This window comes from Phasianus colchicus, chromosome 12 (genome assembly GCF_987193195.1).
Source record: "Phasianus colchicus chromosome 12, bPhaCol1.hap1.1, whole genome shotgun sequence".
Classification (NCBI taxonomy): Eukaryota; Metazoa; Chordata; class Aves; order Galliformes; family Phasianidae; genus Phasianus; species Phasianus colchicus.
This window is the reverse complement of record NC_143447.1, coordinates 8268946-8295305: the sequence shown is the minus strand read 5'-3', so window position 1 is coordinate 8295305 and position 26360 is coordinate 8268946. Positions and strand designations below refer to the sequence as shown.

At 41.1% G+C, this 26360-nt stretch overlaps 2 protein-coding genes and 1 long non-coding RNA gene across 6 annotated transcripts; 1 reads left to right on the top strand and 2 right to left on the bottom strand.

The window, feature by feature from the left end:
* Positions 1–12: 12 nt before the first annotated feature.
* DNAAF4 (dynein axonemal assembly factor 4) lies at positions 13–8270 on the bottom strand. Of its 4 annotated transcripts, none has more exons than XM_090148844.1 (9): positions 7726–7947; positions 7326–7473; positions 6502–6635; positions 5371–5605; positions 4496–4641; positions 3856–3965; positions 3018–3171; positions 2290–2395; positions 13–845 (listed from the first exon to the last, which is right to left on the bottom strand). In XM_090148844.1, the coding sequence occupies exons 1-9, from the start codon at positions 7825–7827 to the stop codon at positions 736–738; spliced, it is 1245 nt and encodes a 414-aa protein (XP_090004970.1). In that variant the 5' UTR covers positions 7828–7947; the 3' UTR covers positions 13–735. The 4 variants fall into 4 exon arrangements, with proteins under 4 accessions (XP_090004970.1, XP_090004972.1, XP_031472393.2 ...); XM_090148846.1 differs by having other exon boundaries at positions 15–845; positions 7748–7837; XM_031616533.2 differs by lacking the exon at positions 7726–7947 and adding an exon at positions 7954–8269 and having other exon boundaries at positions 16–845.
* On the top strand, positions 3126–7693 carry LOC149916262 (uncharacterized). The gene is made up of 3 exons (XR_016470352.1): positions 3126–3210; positions 7031–7216; positions 7532–7693. It is a non-coding gene; the product is annotated as an uncharacterized LOC149916262 (long non-coding RNA).
* Positions 8271–15069: 6799 nt separating the features above from the next.
* On the bottom strand, positions 15070–25344 carry PYGO1 (pygopus family PHD finger 1). The gene is made up of 3 exons (XM_031616536.2): positions 25207–25344; positions 20819–20904; positions 15070–19062 (listed from the first exon to the last, which is right to left on the bottom strand). Exons 1-3 carry the CDS (start codon positions 25253–25255, stop codon positions 17941–17943), a joined length of 1257 nt encoding a protein of 418 aa, XP_031472396.1. The 5' UTR covers positions 25256–25344; the 3' UTR covers positions 15070–17940.
* Positions 25345–26360: the final 1016 nt, after the last annotated feature.

Sequence of the window (26360 nt, the reverse complement as noted above, 5' to 3'; positions counted from 1 at the left end):
GAGGTTATCTAAGCTGGGTGCCTGAATTATAGTGTATGAATTCACTATCTTAGCTTCAGATATACCAAGCTCTACAAGCACAAAGAAAAGAGGAAAGCACATAAAAAAGAGAAGAGCCTTCAGGCTGCAGCAGGAATCGTGAGAGCTCAACAGGCACAAAAGTTCAGACTACTTAATTTTACACCATCCATGTTAGATTTATTAAAAATAAATTAATATTTCCTACTGCAAATCCATATAAAATGTATGAAATTACTAAATTTATATTTCACATAGACTTCACAGCAGATGCTTTCACTAGTATCCAAGCACAGATAACTGTTTTGTCTTCAGTGAAGAACAGGAAGAGAAGTTCTGTGCTGACTACAGGGAACTACTGAAGATGTTTGAAAACTTACTGTCTAGATTCAGTAGATACTTCCAGACAAATAATTTATTTGGTTGTAGGTAACTTTAAATCAAGTACAAAAGGTATGTTTTACTCTTTAGCCCACAGCACAGAAAGAAAAACTTGACAACCTTGTATCAAAATGATATGCAGTATATCTAATCATATTTGTTACAGAACTATGCTTGCCAAAAAATAACAATTCATATCCAATATTTTATAAATTCAGTAGGTATTCCAAGTGAAACAAAAAAAATCTAGCTAGCAACATATTGAAGAGAACATGAACTAAGGCTCCTTCTGAGGCCCTCAAAAGGCACCCCTCACAAAAAGCTCCTTTTTTATTTTTAAGAACTTTGCACTGTTCCTTGAATTGTGTGTCGAATCTTCTCTGCATCTTTTTCTATAGTTTTATTTTTAGGATCAATCTTGAGAGCTGCTTCATAATCCTGGAGACCTAATATCAATACATTAATAAGAGCATCAATCATTAATGCAAAATCTTTTCCTCTTTAGCAACTAACTGGAAATAAATGCTCCCTAGCTGACTGCATAAAGTATTGCTCTTGAAATCTGCTACTGAGCGAAACGGATCAGAAGAACAATAGGATTAACTGCTGTCAGTATACTAAATGTATACCTTGTTATTTTAAAAAATATTTTAATGGAAACATCACTGCTACACAAACATTTCAGACCCTGAAACACCAAGAGACCCACTTCCTTATACATATGTGTCTCTGCTCACACACAGAGGTCAATTAACTTTGGCCTAACTTTTTCAGCCTAAAGACTTTTCACAGGGTAGGGCTTCTACCTGCAGACTATCTTACAATTGTTCTAAGTTTGCCATTCAGTTAATAAATAAACAAATGAGCACAGCAGCCTAATCAAATGGTTTCTACATCAGACAAAATTATAACACAGGCATACTGGGTAAAGGAATTACAGATGAGGGGAGTGTTCAAGAGTGTTCTGCAGCAGATAGAAAAATTGACTAATGGAACAAAAGCACATGAAAACAAGAAAAAAAACCACATGCTGTGAATAAGATAGCTTGAAGATATAAGAAAAGGAAGGAAGGAAGGAAGGAGTCCTTATTAGGTTTTCCTGTAAAAGTGAAATCTTAAGGAAGTGACAAAGGGATTCATAGATAAGAAAAGATAACAGCTGGGGAAAGCTCCACATATACATTTTGAACATTCTTCATTTCCTATTATCATCTTTCCCTTTTAACTTTGCCTCAGAAAGCCAAGGGACACATAACTCATATCTGTATAAAGATGACACATACTTGATAAACATCTTTCTGTTCAATATGGACTTCATATAAAGGTTTACAAAGACATGTTACTACAAAGGTCACAAACAAGTAGTTTAGAAATATTTCAGGTTATTTTAATTTAAAATGTTCTATAGTTGCTAATGCTATAATCTAAAAATCAGTATAACGTTGTCTCATGAACAGCTGAACTACTGCAACCTAGTTTCACATCAGTTTGCCTTCCATATTTGAATGCTTCCTAATTCGAAAGTCTCACGTCTGACCCCTCATTTCACTCCACACTATTACCCTCCAGGGCCAGCAGCTTGCTACAGTCAAGATTTGGCTGCAATGCACAGAAAGACTGACTACTCAACGGACCAAAGGGAGGATGATACACAACTCACTAAAGCCTTTTCCTCAATGAAACTAATGTGTTTCCCCTAAATTAGAAGTGTAATCAATTTTCTGACAACTTAAGAGTTAAAAAAAGCAAGTGGAATTGCAATTAGCCAGTAAATTGTCCTTCCTGAAAAAAAAAAGAAATACAGGTGTGAGCAGTCACACTGAGCTAAACTAATGACTCAGTTGTCAGAATGAGTCCATGTGCATGTGTTCACAAAGATCAAGGTCTTACCTTCAGCATACAGCTCCAGCTGACAAAAGGCTGTGCCACGTCTCACATATGCTTTTACTCGAGCATTCTCATTATCAGGAACAGGTGGTGTTAGCAATTCTAGTGCCTTCATAAATGAAAACGCCAGAAATAGTTAGAAGTAGATTTTCCATAATTCTGTTGATTTTTTTTGTTTGTTTGGGGTGGGTTTTGTTTGTTTAATTTACACATATTCCTTTCACTTAATAAATAACAATTGAAATGTAACTATAGAGCCTACATATCTCACTAGTATTTCTATCACTCATCCCACAGCTTGATAAATATATTATCACCACCATGGTTAATACATAAAGATGATGCAGCCCTTACTGAAAAAATGTCTGGTATTTTTAAGGTGCCTTCCTTACTACTACTGCCACCTCTTCTTTCTTCCCACCAAATGAAGAACATTACAATATAACACAACAGTAGTTGTGCATATTCAGTGCTTTTTCTGCTCCAAGTTGGTGGTTTGTTTTGTTTTAATCCCTTGAGTGAAAATGTTCCCATGATATTTTACTAGTAAAGAAGCATGTACCAAGTCAACTGGCTTCATTATATCAATTTTGAATTCAAAAATTGTGAATTGCACTATAACTTTTTTTTTTTTTTTTTTTTTTATTACAGATCTTCTTGGAACAGAAGTATTGCAATAACAAATCACAATTGTGTATAAGACAATAGTCTGAGAATCTATATGTTTATACCTTAGAGGAATCTTCAATGGCTTTGTGTAAATTTCTCAGCTTAAGATGGCAAGCAGCACGATTCAAATACAGTAGTGGAAGCTTATTGTTTAGCCGGACTGCAAGGTTATATGCATTTACAGCTGCAAGATAGTTTCCTGTTGCAAACATTTTGCTAAGTATAAAGCAAGAAGTGAAACGTGATTTCAACAAGGTAATGCATCATGAAACAAATATCTACTTATTGATAAGAATTAAGCAAAGATTAAGGATTTAGCAGAGTTCATTGGTCTTTTCTGAGAACTTAGTGTTCAGAATGTCAAACAATGCACAGAACATAGCATATTGATCATGCTTTGCAAAGTCACATGTCTATGCTTAAAAGCAGTACAGATCAGTAAAAAGTGGACACATCTATGCAGCCACATGACCAAATTTAAAATAGATACATCAGATTATGATTATCTAATCAAAACATCCTGTATAACACAGCTACATACATGCACCAATAGTTTTATAAATTCCTAATGCTTGCTTCAGACAGGTATTTAACATCTGAATAAGTGCAAGTGACAGGAAATCACTTTGGTGTAATATTTCACTAATTGAACTCAGTATGAAAATGTGCTGTATTTGTTTATGATTTTGTTTATTTTTAAATGATGAATTTCCTTCAGCAATTTCATCTCATGACTTTCTATGACATTAAAATCCCTTAGGTTATCAATAAACTCTTCACTGTGTAGACATTCCTCACCTGTGTTTAGAATAAACAGAAAATATCACAATTATACACAAGACAAACACAATGTAACTAATATTTAATTGAAAATAAATCTTCATATGGAATCTAACTTACTTTCCTTTGTCCTTTAACCAGTCTGGATTTTTCTCTTCTTCTTTTAAATCTTCCAGCTCAGACAAATCAGCACTTATTATCCTTCGAGCTTCTGCCTGTTTTTGTAGCCACTTTAAATATACAATTTGCAAGTATTATTTCTGAAGGAAAAATTAAATATTGTTCTTATCTGCTCATTCAGTCTACCAAAAGAATTCTATTTGCCTCATATTTTGGGCAGAGATAAATATTTAATAATGTAAGACAGGAACAATTTCCTATTTTCCCCAAATATTTTATTGCTGTGTGAGAAGTACAGTCACTGCATTATTAATACCTATTCAATAAAGCTCAAGAGAGACTAAAGCTTTAGTGAGTTCCTTTTTAAGACAGAACTTAATGAGTCTTAAATGTAAGAGCAAAGAAATTTCAGACCTTGTACTTCATGGAATTCAATATTGCAAATTTTTAATTAAAAAAAAAAAGAGTTATTTAACTACACAATGCATGGTGAAAAATATTTAAATCTTTAGATAAGACTATTTCTTGGAAGATAAGAACAGTCCACAGGTAACATTTTTGCCAACTTCCTGAACAAAGAGTAAATAGTTTGCCATCCTGGAAGATAAGAGAAGCACCAGACAAACACAACAATCCCTACCTCTTCCTCTTCTGCTACACGAGACTCTCGTAGAGCTGTAGGAAAAACTCGTGATGTGAAGTTGATTTTAATAGTACCAGCAGATCGAGGAGCTGGTAACTGCTCTTCTTTTAAATCCTCTGAAAAGATACTATAGGAACCACGACCTACAAAAGGAATTAGAGTACTAGAATTGAAAAGTGAAGAAAAAGAGATTATTTTTCTGTTTTTCTACCAAATTCCAAAATAAACCTAATCTAGAAATTCTGGTTATTAGAAATAAACCTTCAGGAAAGCTGGGACTTATTCTATTGAAGGAAAGTTTCAAACAGCATTTGTTCTTGCTGCTAAGCATGCAATGTATTACCAACACTACACTACCTGTCAGAAATGAATCCTTTTTAAAACACTCTTTCACTTACATGATTCTCTAGCAGGGCAAGCGTATGACCTAAAACTAATCTTACCAAACAATACAAACTAAACCAAAAGGAACAAATTTTTCTTGGCTTAGTTCCTTATTGGCTCCCTGCAGGGCCAAGGCATGGGAGAGTGAAATGAGACTGCTTATCTCTATGAAAAATGGCAGTTAGACACTTCAGTGGTAACATGAACTCCGCCCTCACAAAGTTTGCATTGCACCGTTCTATTTTGCTAAAGCCTACAACAAAACTTGGCTTGTGTTTTCAAAGACTTAAATGAGAGCTAAGAACTCCCACACTTTAGCTCAATGAATTGCAAGAAAATAAAGACACAAATGTAACTGCAAACTAAAAAAAAAAAAAAAAAAGAGTTCAGTACAGTAGAGACAAAGATAAAAAATGAACCAGAAACATCTAGGAATAAAGTTATACCCACATTCTGCAGAATGTTAAAATATATCTCAATAACACAACCTTTTGTGAGTTTGGTCTTAGAAATTTCTTCATTAGAAATTCTGGTTTTGTTTATTTTTTCCCTTTTCTTCTCCTTTAGTTGCTCTCCTTCTTCATGTAGTTCCCCTTCACTTTGCACCCTCTTTTGTTTCTCAACATCGTTTTGCTGACTTCTCCATAGCTCCAACTCCTTTGTGACTTTCTGTCTCTCCTGTTCTTTCAGACCTTCAATTCTTTTTCTTTCTGCTTCTTCTAGCTGTGTGAATGATAAAACTGTGAGACACATAACATTCAATAATAAGATGACAGAGTAAAAGGTATAATTGTTTCTGCCAGTTTCGTGTTCCAAGTAAATAATCATCATTAACAAAAGCCCACAGGCAAAGTTATAAAAAATGCTTAAAAATGACTGTGATTAATTGTGATGAGCAGTAAACTGTGATTACTTTTTAAAATCCATATATTTTAACTATTTTACTACCACTATGGAGGTATGATCCAATTTTCCCTGCATATTAAAGAATGAAAAAGGTACTCCACAAATAAATCTTTAATAGGCTTTCCTTTTGTCTTCAAAGTTCATTTCAGTTCAACACACAACACATGCTGTTCACATGCTGTTTATGCTGAAAAAAATACATTTTTTTTTTAAATCTACTTGGACTGCTTTATTATACTTGATGTTAAAGCTCTTCCTGCCTTTGATTCAGTAATGATGATGATTACTAGAGAGCTGGGAAGTGCCTTCCGATGAGGCCCTAATTACCAGTGCTTCTAAAAGACTCACCACTGAATAAGATTTTTTAAATATTAATATTTTTGTCAACAACAAGTGAGCAAATACTTGCACTGTTTGCAGAGGCCACAAAAGATTAACATTTTGCCCCATAACTACAATGTTCTTTTAAGTAACAAAAATCTGAACTCACACACACACACAAAAAAAAACTTTCTTCAGAATAACTAACGAAAACAACAACTTCTAAGTATTTTTATAGCAATTTCATAATGGTAAGACATATGTTTTAAGATACAAGATTCTCCACCACTGTAATAAAAATAAGTACTTCTTACACATTTAACCAACCAGCTCCCACATTAGTTGGCAACTGGTTACATCCACATGTTTTGTGGAGTTCCTTCTACATTTACCTTCATTGTAGCCTCCAAAGCATACTTCTTATGTTCCTGTTTTGTAACTTTTTTTGCTTCTGTCTCCTCTTTTGCCTTTTCGTGTGCTCGCAGAACAGCATTCTCTCTTAGATGTTGTAGTTCTTCCTTGTTAACTTAAACAAATGAAAACTGTTCACTAATTTAGGTCTGAAATTCTACTGTGATGTACCACTTTCATAAAAACAAGATTCCTCTTTTTCACTTTGTCTAAGAAAATGCAATACTTCCAGCTCCACAAGGCAGTTTGCATCAAGCCCATCTCTAAACATGAAAATCTAAGACTCACAAACACACAGTGTTAGTTTCATAAGAAACACTGTTTTGTGCTCAGCAGAACCACTACACTGTCTGTTCTGCTGTACTTTCTATTTTAATTATAAACAAGGTTTAATTTAGGAGATGTGTAGCTGCAGAAGTTACACTTTTTAAATTATGAGTTGTAAAGTTACAGCACAGAAATCTTTCCTCCCCCCAGACTGGCTTTTCTGGTGATTTCTCTCTATTTCAGAACCAGCACTTCAACCCCAGCAGTTGGTCAATGTGGAACCAGCAACACCACAAATATCATCTACAATTTCCTATGAATGAGTGGAAGGTGACTTAGAAAAAAAGAGATATAATGTCCCCAGCTGACATCCACATTGTTCAGTGGCAAATAAGAATTCTTGCACTTTCTGAAGCCATGAGGGTAAAGGTAATATTTATCTATATCAAATAATACAATTAGAAAAGCAGCAAAGCCACTGAAAAGAGTTTTCACACAGCTTGGGTTCTTTACATGCAATCTGTTTTTCCCTACTTACCATTTGCTACAGTCAGGGACTCCCACATAGCCACTTCTTTTTTATACAAAGTGAAGAAAACGATTCCATTGCCGATCTTTGCTGTGCTGTTTGTCTCATCGATAGGAGCATATAAAACAGCTTCAAATAAAAAGGGAGGGACGCTTACCTATAAAAATACAATTAACAAACACGTACTAATAACTGAATTCTTATTTCATTCTCAGGTGTTCCAAGCAACACAAGCACACAGCACACTCAGACAAGTGCTGCTCAGCCAGCTGATCGCTTAGCGCACCTGCAGAGTTTTTATAACCACTGCACCGGATGAGAGACCCAAACCGCGTGCTCTTCTGCACCCAACGAGAAACAGCGGACCTCGAGTTTATCATTACAAGTCGCGGTACAAGCAGAAGCTTACAGAAAAGGCAGCCAGCACCCACCGAGCTGGATACGTGCTGGCACTGTTAGTAGGAACGGTGACAAGGCAGCCTAGGGGACGGGCACGGACAGCCTGCTGCATGCAAAGGGACAGCAGAGCCCCACGTTTGTAAAAGGCTGCGAAATCGGCAGCGCTGCCACGGCGCGCTGAGCGCGTGCTTTTTAACGGAGCGACGCCGAGCCGCAGCCCCGCAGCCCCGCCGCCCACCTTCAGGTACCGCTCGGTGCAGAAGATGTTGGCGGCGGTGACCCGGACGCCGCGCACGGGCAGCGAGAGAAACACGGCGGAGCCGCTCTGCCGCCAGCTGTGCTCACGCAGCCACAGCGGCATGGCGCCGGGCGTTGCTAGGGAAGGCCGAGCGCTTCCGGGGCCCCGCGCCGCCCGGCCAGGCGCTGGCAGCCGTACCCAATGGCGCCCGGCCGGAGCGGCGCGCCGCAGGCTGGGAGCTGTGGGCCGAGCGCCAGGCCGGCCCGGCTACGCGGTGCACGCGTGTTGTGACTGTGGGCTCGGCAGAACTCGGCGAGGTGGTCCGATCCCGGCCCGTTACTCACCGAGACACGAAGCCGGCGCTGGTCTGGCTCCCGTCACTCACACCTGAACAGGGCAGGACAGAATGCAGCTCCTGTTATCCAGCTGCACTTCCATAAACTGACTGTTGGTATTTTGAGAACTTCAAGTAAAAACTATCGCAAGCCAAGGACTGATTTAAGCACTGAAGCTCCCGATGACCTCTAACAAGGGTTAGGCCATGCCTGCAGCTCAGTGTAGTGCCCTGCACAGTGCTGACCCAGGCAGGTAACATAGGCTGCTGCCCAGCCTTCTTCTAGCAGCAATGCCCCTGTGTCCAAGTAGTCCAAAGCATGCAGAAAGCAACTAGTTCTGGGGAACATCGGCTGAAGGCAAACTTAACTCATCTGGAGCATCTTCCATCAGCAGAGGGGTGGCCAGCAGGGACAGGGAGGTGATTGTCCCTCTCTATTCTGCTCTTGTGAGGCCCCTTCTGCAGTACTGTGTCCAGGCCTGGGGCTCCCAGTACAAGAAAGACAGGGAGCTGTTGGAGAGGGTCCAGAGGAGGGCCACGAAGATGATCAGGGGACTGGAGCACCTCCCCTATGAAGACAGGCTGAGAGAGCTGGGCTTGTGCAGCCTGGAGAAAAGAAGGCTGCGGGGTGACCTCATTGCAGCATTTCAGTACCTAAAGGGAGCCTACAAACAGGAGGGGAATCAACTTTTTGAAAGAGTTGATAACTGCAGGACAAGGGGTTTTAAGTTGAGGGAGGAAAGATTTAGGTTGGACGTCAGGGGGAAATTCTTTACAGAGAGAGTAGTGAGGTGCTAGAAAAGGCCGCCCAGAAAGGCTGTGGCTGCCCCATCCCTGGAGGTGTTCAAGGCCAGATTGGATGGGGCCCTGGGCAGCCTGGTCTAGTATTAAATGTGGAGGTTGGTGGCCCTGCATGTGGCAGGGGGGTTGGAGATTCATGATCCTTGAGGTCTCTTCCAACCCTGGCCATTCTGTGATTCTGTGATTCGGTGGAGCAGTCCGGTGCATTTAAGTTCCTGAAATACATAGTTACTTGGAACTACTTGGAAAAATCCAAAAGAACCACAAAGTTGTGTATGTGTGCGTGTGTGTGTGTGCGTGTGTGTGTCTCCCCACACTCTTCTTCCCACGGGAGACTAAGAAAGATCAAGTTAACATTGCACATGAGTTAAGATTCCTGATGTGGCTATATTCTGAAGGAGTGATCAGATGCCAGTGGTTAATACTGTAAGCTAACTACTGCTCTCAGTACAACATAGAAATAGATATTGCAGAGGCTTAAAAAACTTTTTCAGAGAAAGAAATCCATCATAATTGATATAATCTCTGGGTTATTCTTCACCTTCATTCACCAAGATCAGTATAATCAGGGTGAATGCTTGCATGAACAGGAATCCGAGATATGAATTAAGATCCTCTTTCCAAGAGCATTCAAAAGTACAAGTGAAACAAGATTTGACTCCAAGTCAAAATGCTTTAAGTATTCTTGGCACATGTAACATTTTTTTTCCCTAAACCTTGCATGATACATATTTTCATGATTACTGTAGGATCTGCATCACAGAGTAGGAAGCCTTATTGCCAGCTTAGCAGGAAAAGATGAGTTTATATTTCTGAATCAAGGCTTAAACCAGTATGTCTCTGTCAACTCATAGCTATAAGTCTAAGAAACTGTAACAGAATATAAATGAGTAAATAAAAGCTAAGGAAGGACTCTCCATGTGAGAACCTTTTCCCCAGAAAGAACATTTTCCTACACAGACCCTTAGCTTACTTGGAGAGGCCAAAACTGCACACAGCAGTTCCCATCCTGTTTGCCTGCTTTCTAGATGAAGAGCTGAAGGTAGGAGAGGATGGTAGTTTGTCTGTTTCTTTGTTGGCTGCTTTAAAATCAAGGTGTTCAAACAGCAGCAGTGGATGGAATTATTAAAATGTAATAGTGATTTAGAATCCCCTCCCACTCCAGAATGTATCTGTAGTTATCTGGAAGGCATTCCTCAATTTTGGAGAGTCCAAAGATAACAAAAAAGCCTTACATTTGCTGGCCTTCTGATTTTCTCATCCAGGTATCATTTTTACTTCAGTCACAGAGAATATACTGAAATGAAGTAGCTTGTTATTTATGCCTGCCAGAAATAACATAGTATTTATACACAATTTGCAACACAGGCCACAGTTACAGTTACCAGTATTTGATGTTCTCAAGTTACACAAAATAGTTCCAGTACCTTACATTCATATCTATTTACTTAAATGCTGGATCTCCAACGCCAAGCTCTGTACTTCACTTGCAGAAGATGCAATAAAAGTCACTAACACATTCTTAGGTGAAAGTAGCAAACTTAACTGCTACAACACACAAAAGGGACTCAGAAAGATCTCTAATCAGCCTTACCAGTGTTCTCTTGCTATGTACATCCGCAAAAACACCACCTACATCAGAGACGCTCCACACTGCTAGCTTGCTTGGACATATGAATGAGCTCTTGCTGAGGTACTTTTGCAAAACAAATTAGAAGACAGATCAATTCAGAATCTGTCTTCTGTTGGTAATAACTTATCAGACAAAAAAAGCAAGAAACATTCCCTGAAAAACTTCTGAAATTCCTATTTCCTGTGCTCTGAAGGACAGGGATTTGTAGTTCAGTCAAATTAATAATACTACTCTGAACCCTTTAGTTGCATATCTTGCAGGGGTTTACTTCCCACCTAATGGCTTCAGAAGCTTTGAACTTTCCTTTTAATTGTTTACATTTTCTTATCTTTAATTTAATAAATAACTTCTCCCCCACACACACCTTTTCTAAGTTCTCTCCCATTTTCTCTCATCCCTTCACATTTTTAAGAAGAGCAGGAACATTTTATGAGATGCTTTTTATTCCATGAAGTGTTTTCAGTGTGTGGTTTTGCAACACCCATACCACTGCTTTTAAAGATCACTTGTAAGGTTTAATTTCCTACATGTTAGCAATGGCATTTCAGGAAAAAAAAATAGTAATAGCTCAGTAAGAACTTTATTAATTAGAATAAATCATTATTTGCATAATCTCTTTTCAAAATCAAAAAGCCCTGCAATTTCATTCAGCCAAATGGTGCCTTAGCATTTCTTCCCATCCTCTAATAAATAAAAGGGATTTATGGTACAAGACCTCTTCTAATCTGCTTTGAATTTAGTTCAGATTAATGCCTCTACAGAACAGCAGATCTCTCCAACAGAGACAGGAGCTGCCTCTTCCAAACTTATACAGTTTCTTGCAGGGTTATGCCCAATCCAAACGCATTCTCACAGGCAAAACATTCAAAGAGTTCATTTATGCATTACATCATCTTCATAAAATCAACAGACAATTTCCCTGAAAAAAAGAACAAAAACACCCACCACCTTTATTTTAAAAGAAACTTAAACCAGACAACAGAAAGCAACAAGTTGCATACAGTGCTGGACAAAATCTATCACATACATTTTCCAAGAACATTTGGTTCAGATTCTGACGTATGTTCTCCTAAAGGGTCAATTATTACATCTTTATCAACAGAAAAAAAAAGTCAACAATCTTAATCAGTTCATGTTTTGCACGGCTCAGATGGCTGCAGATTAGTAACTTGCCTTTTTCAACTCATCTTTAACACTAAAAGGAGAAGGGTGACACAAAAAATTCCAAGCCAGGAGGCCCTAATCAACAGTGTCTACTCTAAGGGTCGTATATAAAAGCCTGAGGGAGAGAATGACCTTCAAGTAAGAATTCCTCAGCAACTACGTATTATTTCACATTTCAGGGGAGAAAAAAGAAAAAAGAAAAAAAAAAGGCAAAAACAAAGAAAGAAACAAACCCTAAATATATTAAAAACTTGCCTTCCTTAAGTTAAATGGAAGTTCAGATTTAGACTATCCTTCGCAGATGACAGAAGTCTCTAGAAAGAGGCAACACCTCTTATGACTCCAGCCCTGAACCGTGTCCAGAACAGCAATTCCTGAAATACAGTGCACAAAGCTCTGAGGAAAAAGGTGGAGCTGGATCAAAATTATTCTGACACTGACAGTTGTTTGAACATGAAAAGGAAGAACTCATCATGTACAGTAAATAACATATACACAGGTGTTTCCTATGATCATAAGCCATGTCTGAAACAGGTAACTGAGACACAGTACTTTAAGCTATAGTACCTCTAAGGGGCTGAACACCACTCAGCATTAATTACCTCAGAAGTACTGACACACAACACTAAAGCACTTCAGAGTCCTTGATATCTATATAAAGCAACAAGGAATTGGAGGCATTCCATCCAAAGAGTGAACGTGCATAACAAAAGATGTAATGTAGGACTGTGTTATTGCCTTAAAGGTTCTGCTAAGTACACTTTATTTTCCAATTTTAAAGAAGAGTCTGTTCTAATACAGAAAGCTCCAGACAAAACGTAGTAATTGCAGGATAACTTCAAAGTACATCCAGTTCTACATCTCCCTGCATATATCTAACCATATCCAATAGATTAAAAAATATATTAAAATTGCATGTTTTATAAACCAAGTAGAGTGTTGGAACAGAATTTTCACACCCATGAGCTCACTACCAAATGTTAATCCATTTGTCAGTGGATAATATTATGGACTTCATACTAACAGTTATGGCAACAGGATGACAACATACAGAATTCTGAAATTATGTTCTGAAGTGTAGTCAGTTTTAATTATCATGAATTGCTACCACCTTCATACCTCATTCAATGCAAGACACCAGGCCAGCTACCAACCCATAAACAATAATGTTTCACATACTTCACAAAGTAGCTTAAAACACATCATGATATGAAATAATTTGTATTACATAGTAATTTAATCCCCAGCCACAGGGTAAATGTTGGACAAAGTCTGGAAACTTTTTTCCAATTTGAATTACATACATTAACTTTGCCACACGCCACAGCACTAATGCATGTATTACTTCAGACATGCTCTAATTTAAAATTGAAACAAAAAAAATTATTGCAAAAATACATGTCACCAATGTGGAACACATTCAAAATTTTATAAAAGTACTGAACTGATATTCCCCAAACAGGTATATTTAAGCAGTACATAAGGAAAGATTAGTTTTAATATGAAACAGTCATTTAAGTCACATACAACATGATCAGAAGCATGGCTTCCTCTTTTGAAAATGTTACATCAATAGTTTTACTGGCAGGCAATGTTTATATATAAAACAAAAGAAATATATTTAATGCAGATATGTTATTGTATTGAGTTGGAATCAAGACAAATGTTAAGGAGGTGCTACATTTGAACACCTTCGATTTTGTAAAACTCTCAAACCACAGAAAGCATTTTACCTATAAATATCAGGGGCTGAGAACTGCAAACACTTTGAAGCGTTCCTGACTTCATGCTTGCAGTTCCATTGATTTCATTGCATTCTTGAAGTTAAGCCTGAAAACTGTATTTAAGAATTAGTTATAAGTCCCCCCAAAAAATTCAGAGGTCATAAAATAAATTCATTTCTAGCAGCCCCCAGAATTATATTTTTTATTTTAAACAGAGGAAAAAAAAACCTTATTGCTTTTCTTTTGCCTCTTTCATCTAAAGATCTCAAATAATAACTGGATCTCTGAACACACCAAGGAAATAATCATTAGTTCAGCCTTCTGAAAGAAGAGATTGAGGCACAACCAACCTACTTGTTACACACTGTAGAAGCAATCAATAAACCAGCCAGAAGCAGGATTTGTTACCTACTCTCCAGCCTATACACAGCACTGTCACCAACCCTGACACCAATAAAGCATTTCAAAAAGCAAATTGTGTATCTTCTCATTTAAAACTGGTCTCTGGCCAAAACTAAGTATCAATCCAATTCACACCTATTTATTTCAGCCTAGGGAAAGAAAAAACATTTTCAGCAGTAGGAGCTGCATTTCTGAGCATGACAAGGAGCTAGCCAGCAGTGTGCCCTTGCAGCCCAGAAAGCCAACAGTATCCTGGGCTGCATCAAAAGAGGGGTGGCCAGCTGGGGGAAGAAGGAGATTTTCCCCCACGGCTTTGCCCTCACGAGGCTGCATCTGGATTACAGCACCCAGGCCTGGGACCCCCAGCACAGGAAGGATGCAGAGCTGCTGGAGTGGGTCCAGAGGCAGGCCACGAAGATAATCAGGGCCTGAATGCCTCTCCCATGCAGAAAGGCTGAGAGTTGGGTTTGTTTAGCTTGAAGGAAGGCTCTGGATAGATCTCATTGGGGCCTTCCAGTATTTCAAGGGAATTTACAAGCAGAAAGGGGTGCGACTTTTTACATGGTCTGATAGTGATAGGACAAGGGAGAATGGCTTTGAACTAAAAGAGAGAAGATGTAGGTTAGATGTTACGAAGAAATTCTTTCCTCAGAATGGTGAGGTGCTGGAATAGGCTGCCCAAAGAGGTTGGGAATGGTCCATCTCTGGGTACATTCAAGGTCAAGTTGGATGGGGCTCTGGGCAGCCTGATCTCGTGAGGGCAACCCTGCCCATGGCAGGGGGTTGGAACTAAATGATCTTTAAAGACCTCTCCAACCTAAGCCATTCCATGATGATTCTATCATACTACTGAAGAAGAATGCAGGCATTTCCCACAACAACACAAAGGTTTGTAACATCTACAAAATCTTTGCAATATTTTGGTATGCAACATCAATATAGTCTAAATCACTAATAACGAAGGAATCACATGATAGTTCAATATAAACTGTTTCATGAAGAATATTACAAAAAACTTCACCTATTCTAACCAGCCCTCCCTCCCACCCACCCTTCTATAACTAATTTCTAATTCTAACCAGCTGACATTTTTCTAGTACCTTACTAACAAAACACAATTGCTGTTTTTCCTGTGCATACTTGAACTACTACTAGTCAATACATGCAGAGAAAAACAAAGTATAATCCTATCTCTAGGCAAAAATCCAAGGATGCCAAGAGCATACCAGCAGGATAAACATATAGGCCAGATGAGTTTTTGAGATCCTAATCTGTCCAACTCTATGATCACTATGATCAGGATGACAGCAAGTTTGATTTTGTTGTTTGTTATTTAATGTTTTTAAACTGGCGTTTGCTAATGCTTTGAATTTGCAGGTTAATGCGCACGGTAAATTCAGTGGGATACAAACCCAACATGGTACCCAGTTTAGAAAATAAGTGAAATTTTTTAGACTAAGTTTCACAAATACATGATTTAAGGCCTTTCAACATTATATTCTAGAAGAAGTTCAAAAGGACACTATTTAAATTCTAATATCTTGGTAACTAACATAGAAAACACCTAACTTGAAATAGGATTGAGAGATTTCAAGAAATACACAGCTATTTTAAATAGCATCTGCTCCAAAACACTGAAACATCAATTGAAATGGGGGGTGGAAATGTTACTGTGGACTACCAGCTTGGATAACAATATAAGCAAAGGAGCTTCTGGTTAACTTTCTGTCACTAAGCAAAATTTTTATTTCATTTACGTTGCTCTAAATCTGAACTACAAACTTCACAATGTAAATTCCTATAGAAATGGAACTGTTTCCCAGAGGAACAAATCTGTATCAGCAAGGTTTGTCTGTTCAGCGATTTTAGTTTTTGTGTTGGTCTGCAGTTCATTTTTTAAATATCACACCCCTATTGAAACAAGACTAAGCTCAATCTCTGTCAGAAATAAAGCAAGTAGCACTGAAAACAGAAGCCCTGGATCTGCCTTACACTTTCTTTACATCTTGATAAAGGAAGTCCTTAAGATAAGGACTATGTAATTTACACTTGAGATATTATCTCCTTTTTCCTGATGAGAGGCACTATAAAAGGGAAGGGCAATACTATACTTCTCCAATGAAAGGGTATATAAAACTCTTAAGTATTAAAATAAAAGAAAGACATCTGCAGAGTATCTCTCAGGACAGTATAACATTAGAGCTCATTTAAAATCAAACAATGGTGAACTAGCAGATAAGCCTTACTTTTCACTCATTTACAAAGCTTACCATAAAAATAGCCTTTAAATATATACGTCTGTATTCTATATAGGCCTCTGTATCACTCATCACCACTGATCTGAACACCTTCTATCACACTAAGGAACCTGACCAGTACCTGCAACGTCTGACATACCATTTAGTTTTTTTAGCAATCAGTAATTATGTTTCCAGAACAATGGTGAGCACTACAAGCCACCTATTACTACAGTACCATCTTTCATTAAGTTAAAACAAGACTTTTCTCTATAGAAACACTGATTTTCAATTGCATATGCAACTAAGGCCAAAGCAATCAAGGCTAGATGCTCCCCCACAAAAAAAAAAAAAAAAAAAAAAAAGGGGAGGGAGGTGTATTCTTGAGATAAGAATAAGGTCAAACTGCCTATAATAAAGGATAATTCTTAGAATCATACACTAAAGTTCTAGTGCCTTTCAGACTTGTCTGTAAGATCTCAAGTTTGCTCAATTTCTGCTTACCGGCTCCTGGTGTGAGCTAAGATCTCAGATCTGAGAGCTTTCTTTGTCTTCACTCTACACTCCCTTCTCCCTCCAACTACAAGACTGGCTGAGGCAGTGGTGAGAATTCATTGTTACTATTTTGCTGGTCAAATTACCTTGCAGTTCAGAGTCTGTGCTATACACATTTCATTGCCTCACACCCTTCTTCTTGCCAAGCAGACAGTGTAAGCTCAAGATGAATGAGCATGCTCCAGCTGACAGCTCTAAGAGATGGGCAGAACTTTCCCTGCTTAAATCCGTTCACAGTTGAGGGTGGAAGATAGAGCCACCAGTGAGGAGAGGATGAGCAGGAGATACATGACTGCACAGGGGCTGTATCCTAACATACATGCTTAAGATGAATGAAGAAAGGCTACACACGTAACCTTAGTTTTGGTATTCTCTACATTTAAAGCACTAGACTTCATCAACTTGATCTGCCCTAGCTTCTTCCAATGTAATCATACTTTGTAGCCATTTCCTATATTGCAAGACCTAGTAAGAGTCCTCAGCAATTAAGTGTTTGCTGAGAAGTCAAAAGATCATTGCCTTTTCAGGGAAATATCAAGGTATAAGATTTTGTGGGTTTCACTGTGTTACTAAGAATGAAAGCATTGATTTTAGAATTGTGTTAATGCTTTAGTTCAAAAATGAGAAAAAGCACATACAAAATCCTCTTATTTATTCTAAAAAAATACAAACTATTAGTACTGCACACTTCCTCCATGTCATCTCCATGATATTCAAAGAAAAGATGTCAAAAACATCAGTAACAGACATTCAACAACAGAAGAAAAAAAAAAAGCACTGAGTACTTGCAAGTACAGTACCATTAAAATTGAATCGTAAATGCTAGTGTTAGTTAACACATTAATACTAGCAAATCAGGGACTATTTATAAAGGCTATTTTTGCCTTCAATAAAACTGTCAATGTACATCCTATTTCTAATTGGCTGTCAGAAACAAAAAATTCCACCCTGTAAAACATTTGCACACATAAAATTAAGAGTACCAAAGTTGAGATGGAACTTCATGAACGAAAACAGGTAAGGGAAAATAATATGACAGCAATCAAACACAATCGATTGTCTTCAGAACAGAAAGTACTCGATTCACAACCAAATCTTCACAGTAAGTAGCTCAGCCACTACCACCAACTGACACTGTTAGCCATCCGTATTCAGCGCAGGTGGCCCTGCAGTCTCTCTTGTACGCATTAGCTGGACATCTTTGTCAGCCATACATGTATCACAACCCCACACTGCTGATGCTTCTGCTGTAAGAAGGCCATAAGCTGACTCAGTCATGCCAGTACAGATTCGATGAAACCATTTTTGACAAGAGGCTTCACACAGGATTGCATCCTGGTCATCATTAACTTCATGTGTACAAATTCCACACGGATAGACGGGTTCAGAGGACGAGTGACCATGCCGACTGGGATGAAGGGGTGTTTTGCTGCTCTTTTCAGAGTTGCATCCTTCAGTGGTACCTCGAGGCTGGCGGGACTTACTCTGAGTCCCATTTGAATGGCCAGCATTATTGTTATCAGCACTATTAGAATGGCTACCATCCTGATTTACCACATTGTTTCGAGTAACATTTTTTAGGTCACTGTTACCTTGACTCACAATGTCCTCTGTCCTGTGATGATGCTGAAGAGCAGTAGTGTTCTGGCTGGATGCTTTGCTTGCACCTAGATTAAAGTCTTGCTTTTGTACTGATGATTTTGTCTGGTTGTAAGTGCTTGGTGGAGGAACAAAAGAGTGGCTTGACTCTAGCTGAGAATTTGGGAAATTTGAATTGTTTCCAGGACCAAAGTTAGGTGGCACATCAGGATGAGGTATCTGTCCAGAATGGCCAAAGTTCTCACCAGGATTTGGCCTGAAATGTTGACCAGGCATACTGACATTCTGATTTATCTGACTGCCACTATAAGGTGGCTGATTTGCAAAACCTGGGCTATCATGTGGACCAAAGCTGAAAGAGTGGGGTCGACTAAAACCCATTCCTACAGGGTTTTGAGGAAGAGGGTGTGGTTGGTTTCTGAGGGAATAGGAACCACCATACGGCGCAGACACTCTGTGCAGCATGTGAGGTGGCATTCTGAAAGTATTATAGCCTCCAAAGCCAGGATAACCAGGATTACTAAAATAAGGATTTCCTGCAGGAAGTGGTTTATAAGACACAGTATTATAGTTGTCATCAAATGGATTTGCAGCTACAAGGTGGTCAGAGCTTGGATTCGGTGGTGGAGCATATTCAGATGGAGGAGGAAATGAAGATCCCTAAAAACATTTTAAAATACAACATTTTTATTAGTTTTACCATGTCTCTACAAGAAAGACTAACCACAAGGTCCTGGATTAGCAGCACTACTGTTAAAAAAAAATCACAGTTCAGTTGTTGTGTAAAGCTCTCTCACCAAAACCCACCAAGCTACCTGAAATTTCAATGAGGGAAGAGAGGAGGTTGAGCTCCAGATAACAGTGATTTATAGCCATCTCAGTGTTTTAGAAATTGTGTAGTCGCACAACCATGCTTCTGAAGACACTACTTAAAGCATGACTTTTTTCCCCCTCCATTTTTACTTAAGAAATGCAGCAAAACAAAAAGCTATGTTGACAAACACATAACATTTTTGAAATGCTGAAGAGCAGATCTGGAGTATTTCCTTTGTGTCATTTTGAGTTCAGTTTACTGGAAATACATCTCTCAAGGCACCCCACTTCCATGAGAATATATAAACCTAAAAAAGTAATGTTACTAGAAACCTGAAGAAAAGTATAGGTAACACAGGAGTCTGTGCACAGGAATTTTCCATATTCTATGCACCAAACAGATGTCCCTTAAGAACATTCAGTGAGCAATCCGTTAAGTATTGCCAGTAGGACTAAAATACAAGGATTTCTGGTTAGAGAGCATAATAAAGTCTTCAGTGGAGCCCAGAGGCTGCTAGAACGTTCTCAGAGTGGCCATACAAATGAATCACATTCTAGACTAGCCTGTGGAGAACATCAAGCTACTGCACCTTCACCTGAACTCCTCTCAGAAAGGATGGCTTCATATTAATAAACTAAGGCTGAACTTTTTTCCCCCCCCCAAATTTCTGCTATCCTGTCCTGCACATTTCAAACATGAAAAGAGAGGAAATTAATCCACCTGCCCTCTACATTATCACCACTTCTGAGCAACAAGAAAGCTCCACCAGTAGAGAGATGTGAAACTCTGCAATTAACCGGTTATTTCTTAGAGCAGGTTTCAACATGACTACTTTGAAAGGAAACAAAAAATGAGAAGACAAATCCCCATGGATTGGAATCAATTAATACTGAATAAGCCTAAGAGAAAGTGATCGTCTGACCTACGTAAATACATTTACTCCCTCCAGGCAATAAAAAATTAACAGATACTCTCACTCCATAGTGAATAAATACACAAAGGAACGTTCAGCTCTACAGATATCCAATTACTTTAGATGTTTTGTATTCTGGCTTCCTTTTTCACAAACAGAAAATGTATAGAAATGCCAGTTTGCAAGGATTCACTGGAAAGGAGCTGAAGCTGCCTCATAGTTTTTTGCTTGAAAAACCACTTGGGGAACACAACAGGAGTTTGGTCAAAGCATTAACAAACTGCACTGATCCATTAGCCCACAAATCTACAAAAATAAGAAAAAAAAGTAGTCTCATTGCTATTACTCATGTTGTACAGATTGCTAGCAATGGCTACACGGTCACTAAAAAAAAAAAGGCCATCTCAGAATCAAATCCATATGGTAAAATGCAAATCTCGCAGTCTCGCTTACTTCTCCCCTTACAGGGCTTTGGCAACCTACAAAGACCTAGAATAGTTTTAGTGAGGATAACTAGCATGATAAAGTTTAATGAAGGGAGTTAAAATTTCAGCTTCACAGTACAACTAAAATATTTTTAATGTAACAGCAGTTTGTGAGAATAAAGCAATATTCTGAATAGGGTACGACAGCCATTTCAGCAAACAACATCTGAGTATGCTACTTATTAAGAATCAAAGGAAATTTACCTGTGTGTTTGCTTTGCGCTTTTTCTTATCGGGGCTTCCAAGCTGCACTCCTGGTCCTCCTAACCCATCCAATCCACCGTCACCACCTACAAAATTTCAAGCAATGCAATTCTGCATTAGTTTACTTACAGACTGTATTTTAAGTATATCCCTGTTTGTCACAAATATTGAACTTACAATGCACAGCATCAGAATTAATGCAAATCCTCAAGAAGCGAATACACAGAGGTAGAAGTTAACATACATCACATACAGCTATCCAACTCTATCACCATCTAATGTCTGATTCATGCTCACTACAGTTTGAATAAAGCTTTCCTCTCACTTCATGCCTATCATTCCCTAGATTTTAACATCTCTACTTCAATTGAAGTACTTCTTACTTGCATAAGGCATAAAACTTTTAGAACAACTGCTTAAAACCATGCCTAAGATTCACCTCCTATTTAACTTAGACAGATGTGGCATTTACCAACTCACTGTATGACACACAACAGCTCATTACAATATACCATGAAGGAAAAAAAAGCACAGAGTAGCACATCTGTGAATATCCACTGGAAACCTGCCATATTGTTTGGACAGATCTCCATTTTATCAGATCTAAATTTCTCTAAATGCAAGACTTGATTAAACAAAAAGACACCTGCCAAAAATGAGAGAGGTTGTAGGTGAGTCTGACTTACTCCGTAGAAATCACATTAAGTAATTGAGCACAGCTGCTCTGGCAAAATAAATAAATACATAAGTAAAGGCTGTTCATTTTATTGATCGCGTCACCAGATCTATACAAACATATCTGTACTTCACTCAGCACTTGCCCCAACCTTAAGAGTGCAACAAGCTCTCAAAGTTGTACAAACTATGGTTTTCATTTTTAAAACTCTATTTAGGGCTTAGGTTCTAAGCACATTCCTTATTATCCCACTAGTTTTGCCCTCATGGGGTTCAAAAAATTTACCTCCATTTGGGAATGCAAAAGCAACCGTGAGCCAAAGCACAGAATTCATTTCCAGGTTACATGACAACACTCCAGCCTAAGATTTTAACACCGCTACATTAAGAAACTATATGTTAATTTTTTTCCTAGGCCCACTAAGGTAATAGTTTATTTTAGAAAAATAATAAGAGTAACAGTATAAAACTATAAGAAGTGAGCAATATAGGCTGAAAAAAAATTACTGTTATTTATTCAAAACTCAGATTCTGAATACCAGTCAAACTTCATCCAAATGTAAGTACAAAGAGAAACCCATGTGTTCAGCTGTATCACTGAAGACAACCTGAAAATAACAGAATTATCAGCAGTCTTATGCAGAGCAGCATCATGTGTGACATCACACTAGACATCACACCAGCTCTATGTTACACCAGTACTCCCAGAAGACAGCTAAACCAGCTTTAGGACTGTTTAGGAGCATAACAAAATCTCTCATGTCATAAAGAATTAGATCTACTACATGCAAACTAAAACATGCAACAGTTACTTCAAATACTCCTGATCAAAGGAGGCCAACAGCCATGTACCACGAGCTCTCACTCTCAGCAATTCCCTTTTTTTCCCTTACACTCAGCCTTTGCTCCCTCCCCTCAACACACACACTTTTTTGCCTTAACAGGTTTCAGGGAAATTACCAGTCCTACTTCAAATAAAAATCATTTGACTTGAGCTTTAATAAGTTCCTTTTGGCTTTGACTGTCGCTGTAGAGATTTCATCTCTGTTTTATGCACATGTAATTCCCAAAACATTTCATTACTCATAAGATATATGTAATTGGACCTCGCAAATCAACACCTATCATTACTGGCAAATTTTGAGTCTGAATTTCAGAGACTACAGCATGAAGTCATGATCCAGTTCCCAAAATAAACTCATGCTTGAGCACAGTGTATCCCGGTACAACCTACCATCAGAGCAGCAAGGGATTAAGCTGGAGGGAAAACAAACACCATTAAGCCTTGATTTAGAATACACAACGCTGCATGCACTTAGCACAGCACACAGCCACATTACTTGCAGATGCAGAATGATCACTATATAGTTTTATATAAAGGTGGCAAACACCCCTTAAATGCCAACCCTATACATCACCTTCTCAACAAGGTATTTGCTCAAAGCTGTCTCTGCATTTCCCATCAGCTTCTTCTCCTCCAAAACTCTTTTATGGGAGACTGTATGTGAGCACCCTTCTCCATATGGTCCTATATTCTTAATACATAAACAGTGTTTGCTGATGGAAGCATGTTACAAACATTCTGTTTTCTTTTCATTCAACAACTAGCAGCACAGAAATTACTACATCTACAAACAAACGGAATACTGTGAACCACAGGAAAGTGCCGACTTACATCAGAGAAGTTACAACTTTGTAAAATTATGTACAAGCTTCCTCTCTCAGATCTCATTCTTCAAAAATGTTAGCATGTAAATCTCCGGATTGTATAATAAGAGCCACCAATTACTGCATGAATTACTCACGTGGGGAAAGTCAGTCATTTGCAAGGGCTTGCAGAACTGAGTCCTACATCTGGAACATACAAAGCTTTTGTATTTGCAGTTCTCACTGTGTGAGGCCAGTGATTTAATTCAGCCCTACGAATTGATGTTTTCCCTGTGGATTTTATAATGATTTAATTTATACATGAAAGGAAGCTGAATGTTAGTCCGAGCATACCTCCAGAAGAAGAGTGAATGAGAGTCATTTTCATGCAGCCAAAATAAACTTTCAGGAAAGTCAATCCTGGTACCTGCCACACAGACTCGTCTTTAAGATGTGTACTGAGCATTTTGGAATGTTGTGATATTTGCACAAAGGGTCTAAAAAAAAAAACCACTTCATCTGTGACTAATTTTGCAAGAAAAAAGAATCTGTTTGACTGGAACACCATATACTTAAATGGACTTAGAGATACAAATAAATATCTGATATCTATTCCCCTGTTACGTATTATGACTAAATCGCATTTTGGCCATTTACATTTTGACAGCACAGAGGGAGCGAATCCCACATCCCCTCTGACTTCACACACAGACACCTCCAAGTGAGTGCAGAGAACTGAAACTTGCAGTTCTGTCTACACAGTCAGATATTATGATTTTGTGTATAATTCACATCGCGCTTAACGCACTGCAAATACTCCACAGAGCATTCTCCTATTCACTGACAAACCTCTGTCTGAGATTTTACAGCATGGGAGCCACAGTCTTTTTTACAGTGCTCTAACAACATCTCCCAGCAGTTACCAATGGCCAAACATAGTTTTTATTATGGACAGAAAACTGGAGAGCCAGGCTTCAATCAGACCCAGTGAGCCTGCACTGTCGGCCTGATCCCACAAAGCCTGAGGTGAAGCAGTAATCCTACAGAACTCGGCGGGTACCTCCAGTGTGTGAAACTGCTTGCCTACGTATGTGCAGAATCAGAGCGGAGCCTAATGAATCCCAGTCCCCTTTGTAAGGCAGCTGCACGTTTCCGTTCTCTCACTCTCGAGGTTGTGATCCAGCTGTTTTAGAGAAGTGTAAATCAATGACAATCCAGATAACAGGATCCCCACCTTTTGCCACTCAGCCACCCACAAGATGCTTAAAACATTACGAACAATGGGATCCCAGAGGCGAAGCAGGAGGAGAGGGAAAGAGAAGCGATAAACTTCTGCTCTTCTCATTACGCCATAATTTTCACCCAACTCCAACACCCGACTCATTATTTCGGTCAGAAGCGCATTTCTGCTTTGAAGAACCGCATGGACACAGTAACTGCCCTGCAAACCGATGGCCGGTGCCCTTAGATGCGCAGCCCGAGGCAGAGCAGACGGCGCACATTTCAAAGCAGCGCCCATCCAGACCTCACCAGAGCCACGCACCGGGACCGCTAATGAAAGAAAAAAACCGCGGAGAAACGTTTCCATTCCCAGCGAGAGGGAACAAAACCCCGAGCGAAATCAAACGCGGGGCAGAGCAGCGCTCCGTGCGATTTAGGGGCTCCGCATCGACCCCAACTCGGACGTGTGGCACCGCCGACGTATTCCCTTGCACCAAGGCTACGCACGCCGCATACTAATGGGCGGCACAGGCAGCAAAACACAACAGCGATCACCGCGCAGCGCGGCGCCCGGCAGCGCGCACCGCCACCCCGACTTCGGCGTTTCCAGGCCCGGAGGCTGCGGGAACCCGCGGGGCCGGGCGGGCCGCACCGAGCAAACTTAGCGCGGCCCCGCTCCGCCGCAGGGAACGACCCGGGCCGGAGGGCCGGCGGCTCGGGGCCCGGCGCGCAGCGGCTCGGGGCCGGCATCCCCGCGGGCTCCCTCAGGGCTCCCCTGGCGGGAGTTAGGCCCCACCGGCCGCCCCCGGCCCGGCCCGCGACCCCCCTTCGTCCCCCCACAGTACCTCGGGATCTCTTCAGCGCGATGGGGTCCTTCTCCTGTTCCGCTGACATTACAGACAGCGGCGCATGGCTCCCAGGGCGGCAGGAATCGGGGCTCTTTGATGCTGCTGCCGCCGCCGGCCCGCACCCCGCCCCCTCCGCCCCCGCCTCCTCCGCCGCCGCCCCCGCCCGCCGCAGCCGTACCCGCCGCCGCCGCCGCCGCCCCAGCGGCGCGAGCCGCCGGACTTTGCAAACTTTGGGAGCGGGAGGGCTCCGCGACGGCCCACGGCGAGCGGACGGCCGCTACCGCCGCGCGGGGCTCCGCGGGACTCGGCGCCGCTCCGTGCAGGGCCCCCGCGGCCCGCCGCCTCGCCCGGCCCCCGCCGCCGTGCCCCGCGCAGCGCCCCCCTCGGCCGCCGGCGCCGCTCTGCGCCCCGAGCCCCGGCCGGCCCGCGGCACCCCGCGCCGCCCCCGGCCCCCGCCGCCGGGAACAAAGAGCCCGCCGCCGGCACGCGCCGCTTCAGGCGGCGGGACGGGCTCGCGCCGGCCGCACGCGCCCGCCCCGCCGGCGGCCGCAGGGCGTGGAGGGCGCACGGCGCGCGGCCGTTGGGGCCGTCGGCGCGGGCGGCTCCCGCCTCGACCGGACGGGCCGGGGCGACGCGCGGGGCTCTGCGGGCGCTTTTCTCGGCGCCGACGTCCGAGCCGCGCTCCGCGCAGGCGACACCCCGCGGGTCGCGGCCGGTTTCCCCGCGTAACGCCTCACGCGACGCGCGCTCCGGGCTCGCTTCTCACCTCCGGGCCGCGGCCCCCACGTTCTCGCGGCGCCGCCGGACCCGGCAGGTGGGCACGGCCCGGGCGGAGGGCCCTCCTCGGGGCGGGGCTCCCTCACACAGGTGCGGCGCGGCGGAGAGCCCGGCGGCGCGCACCCGGGGCGCGGGAAGCCCCTGAGCCCGCGCGAGGCGGCGGGCGGGGCCGTGACGGCGAGCCGCACCCAGGGTCGGGGAAACGCCTCGTGCCGCCCCTGCTGCCTCAGGTGGAGTCCTGACCCCGGGCCGAAACGAGTCAGCGGCCGTACCGCGTGCCTCCCGAGTGAGGATTTGTCCTCCCTTAGCCGGGATGGCGATGTCCGGCCAGCTGTGCTGGCGCGTTTCACGGTACCTTTCCGGAGCTCCCTGTT

What these genes read in the sequence shown, in the direction of transcription:
- DNAAF4 (XM_031616533.2), bottom strand. Translation starts at nt 8,076, where the DNA reads ATGCCGCTGTGGCTGCGTGAGCACAGCTGGCGGCAGAGCGGCTCCGCC. An exon ending in CTTTGGAGGCTACAATGAAG is followed by an intron (nt 5,606 to 6,501) that starts GTAAATGTAGAA and finishes TCATTCACACAG; the next exon opens with CTAGAAGAAGCAGAAAGAAA. An exon ending in GCTGGAGCTGTATGCTGAAG is followed by an intron (nt 846 to 2,289) that starts GTAAGACCTTGA and finishes TATTGATATTAG; the next exon opens with GTCTCCAGGATTATGAAGCA.
- PYGO1 (XM_031616536.2), bottom strand. Translation starts at nt 25,255, where the DNA reads ATGTCAGCGGAACAGGAGAAGGACCCCATCGCGCTGAAGAGATCCCGA. An exon ending in CGCGCTGAAGAGATCCCGAG is followed by an intron (nt 20,905 to 25,206) that starts GTACTGTGGGGG and finishes GAAATTTTGTAG; the next exon opens with GTGGTGACGGTGGATTGGAT. An exon ending in AGCGCAAAGCAAACACACAG is followed by an intron (nt 19,063 to 20,818) that starts GTAAATTTCCTT and finishes AAATGTTTTTAG; the next exon opens with GGATCTTCATTTCCTCCTCC.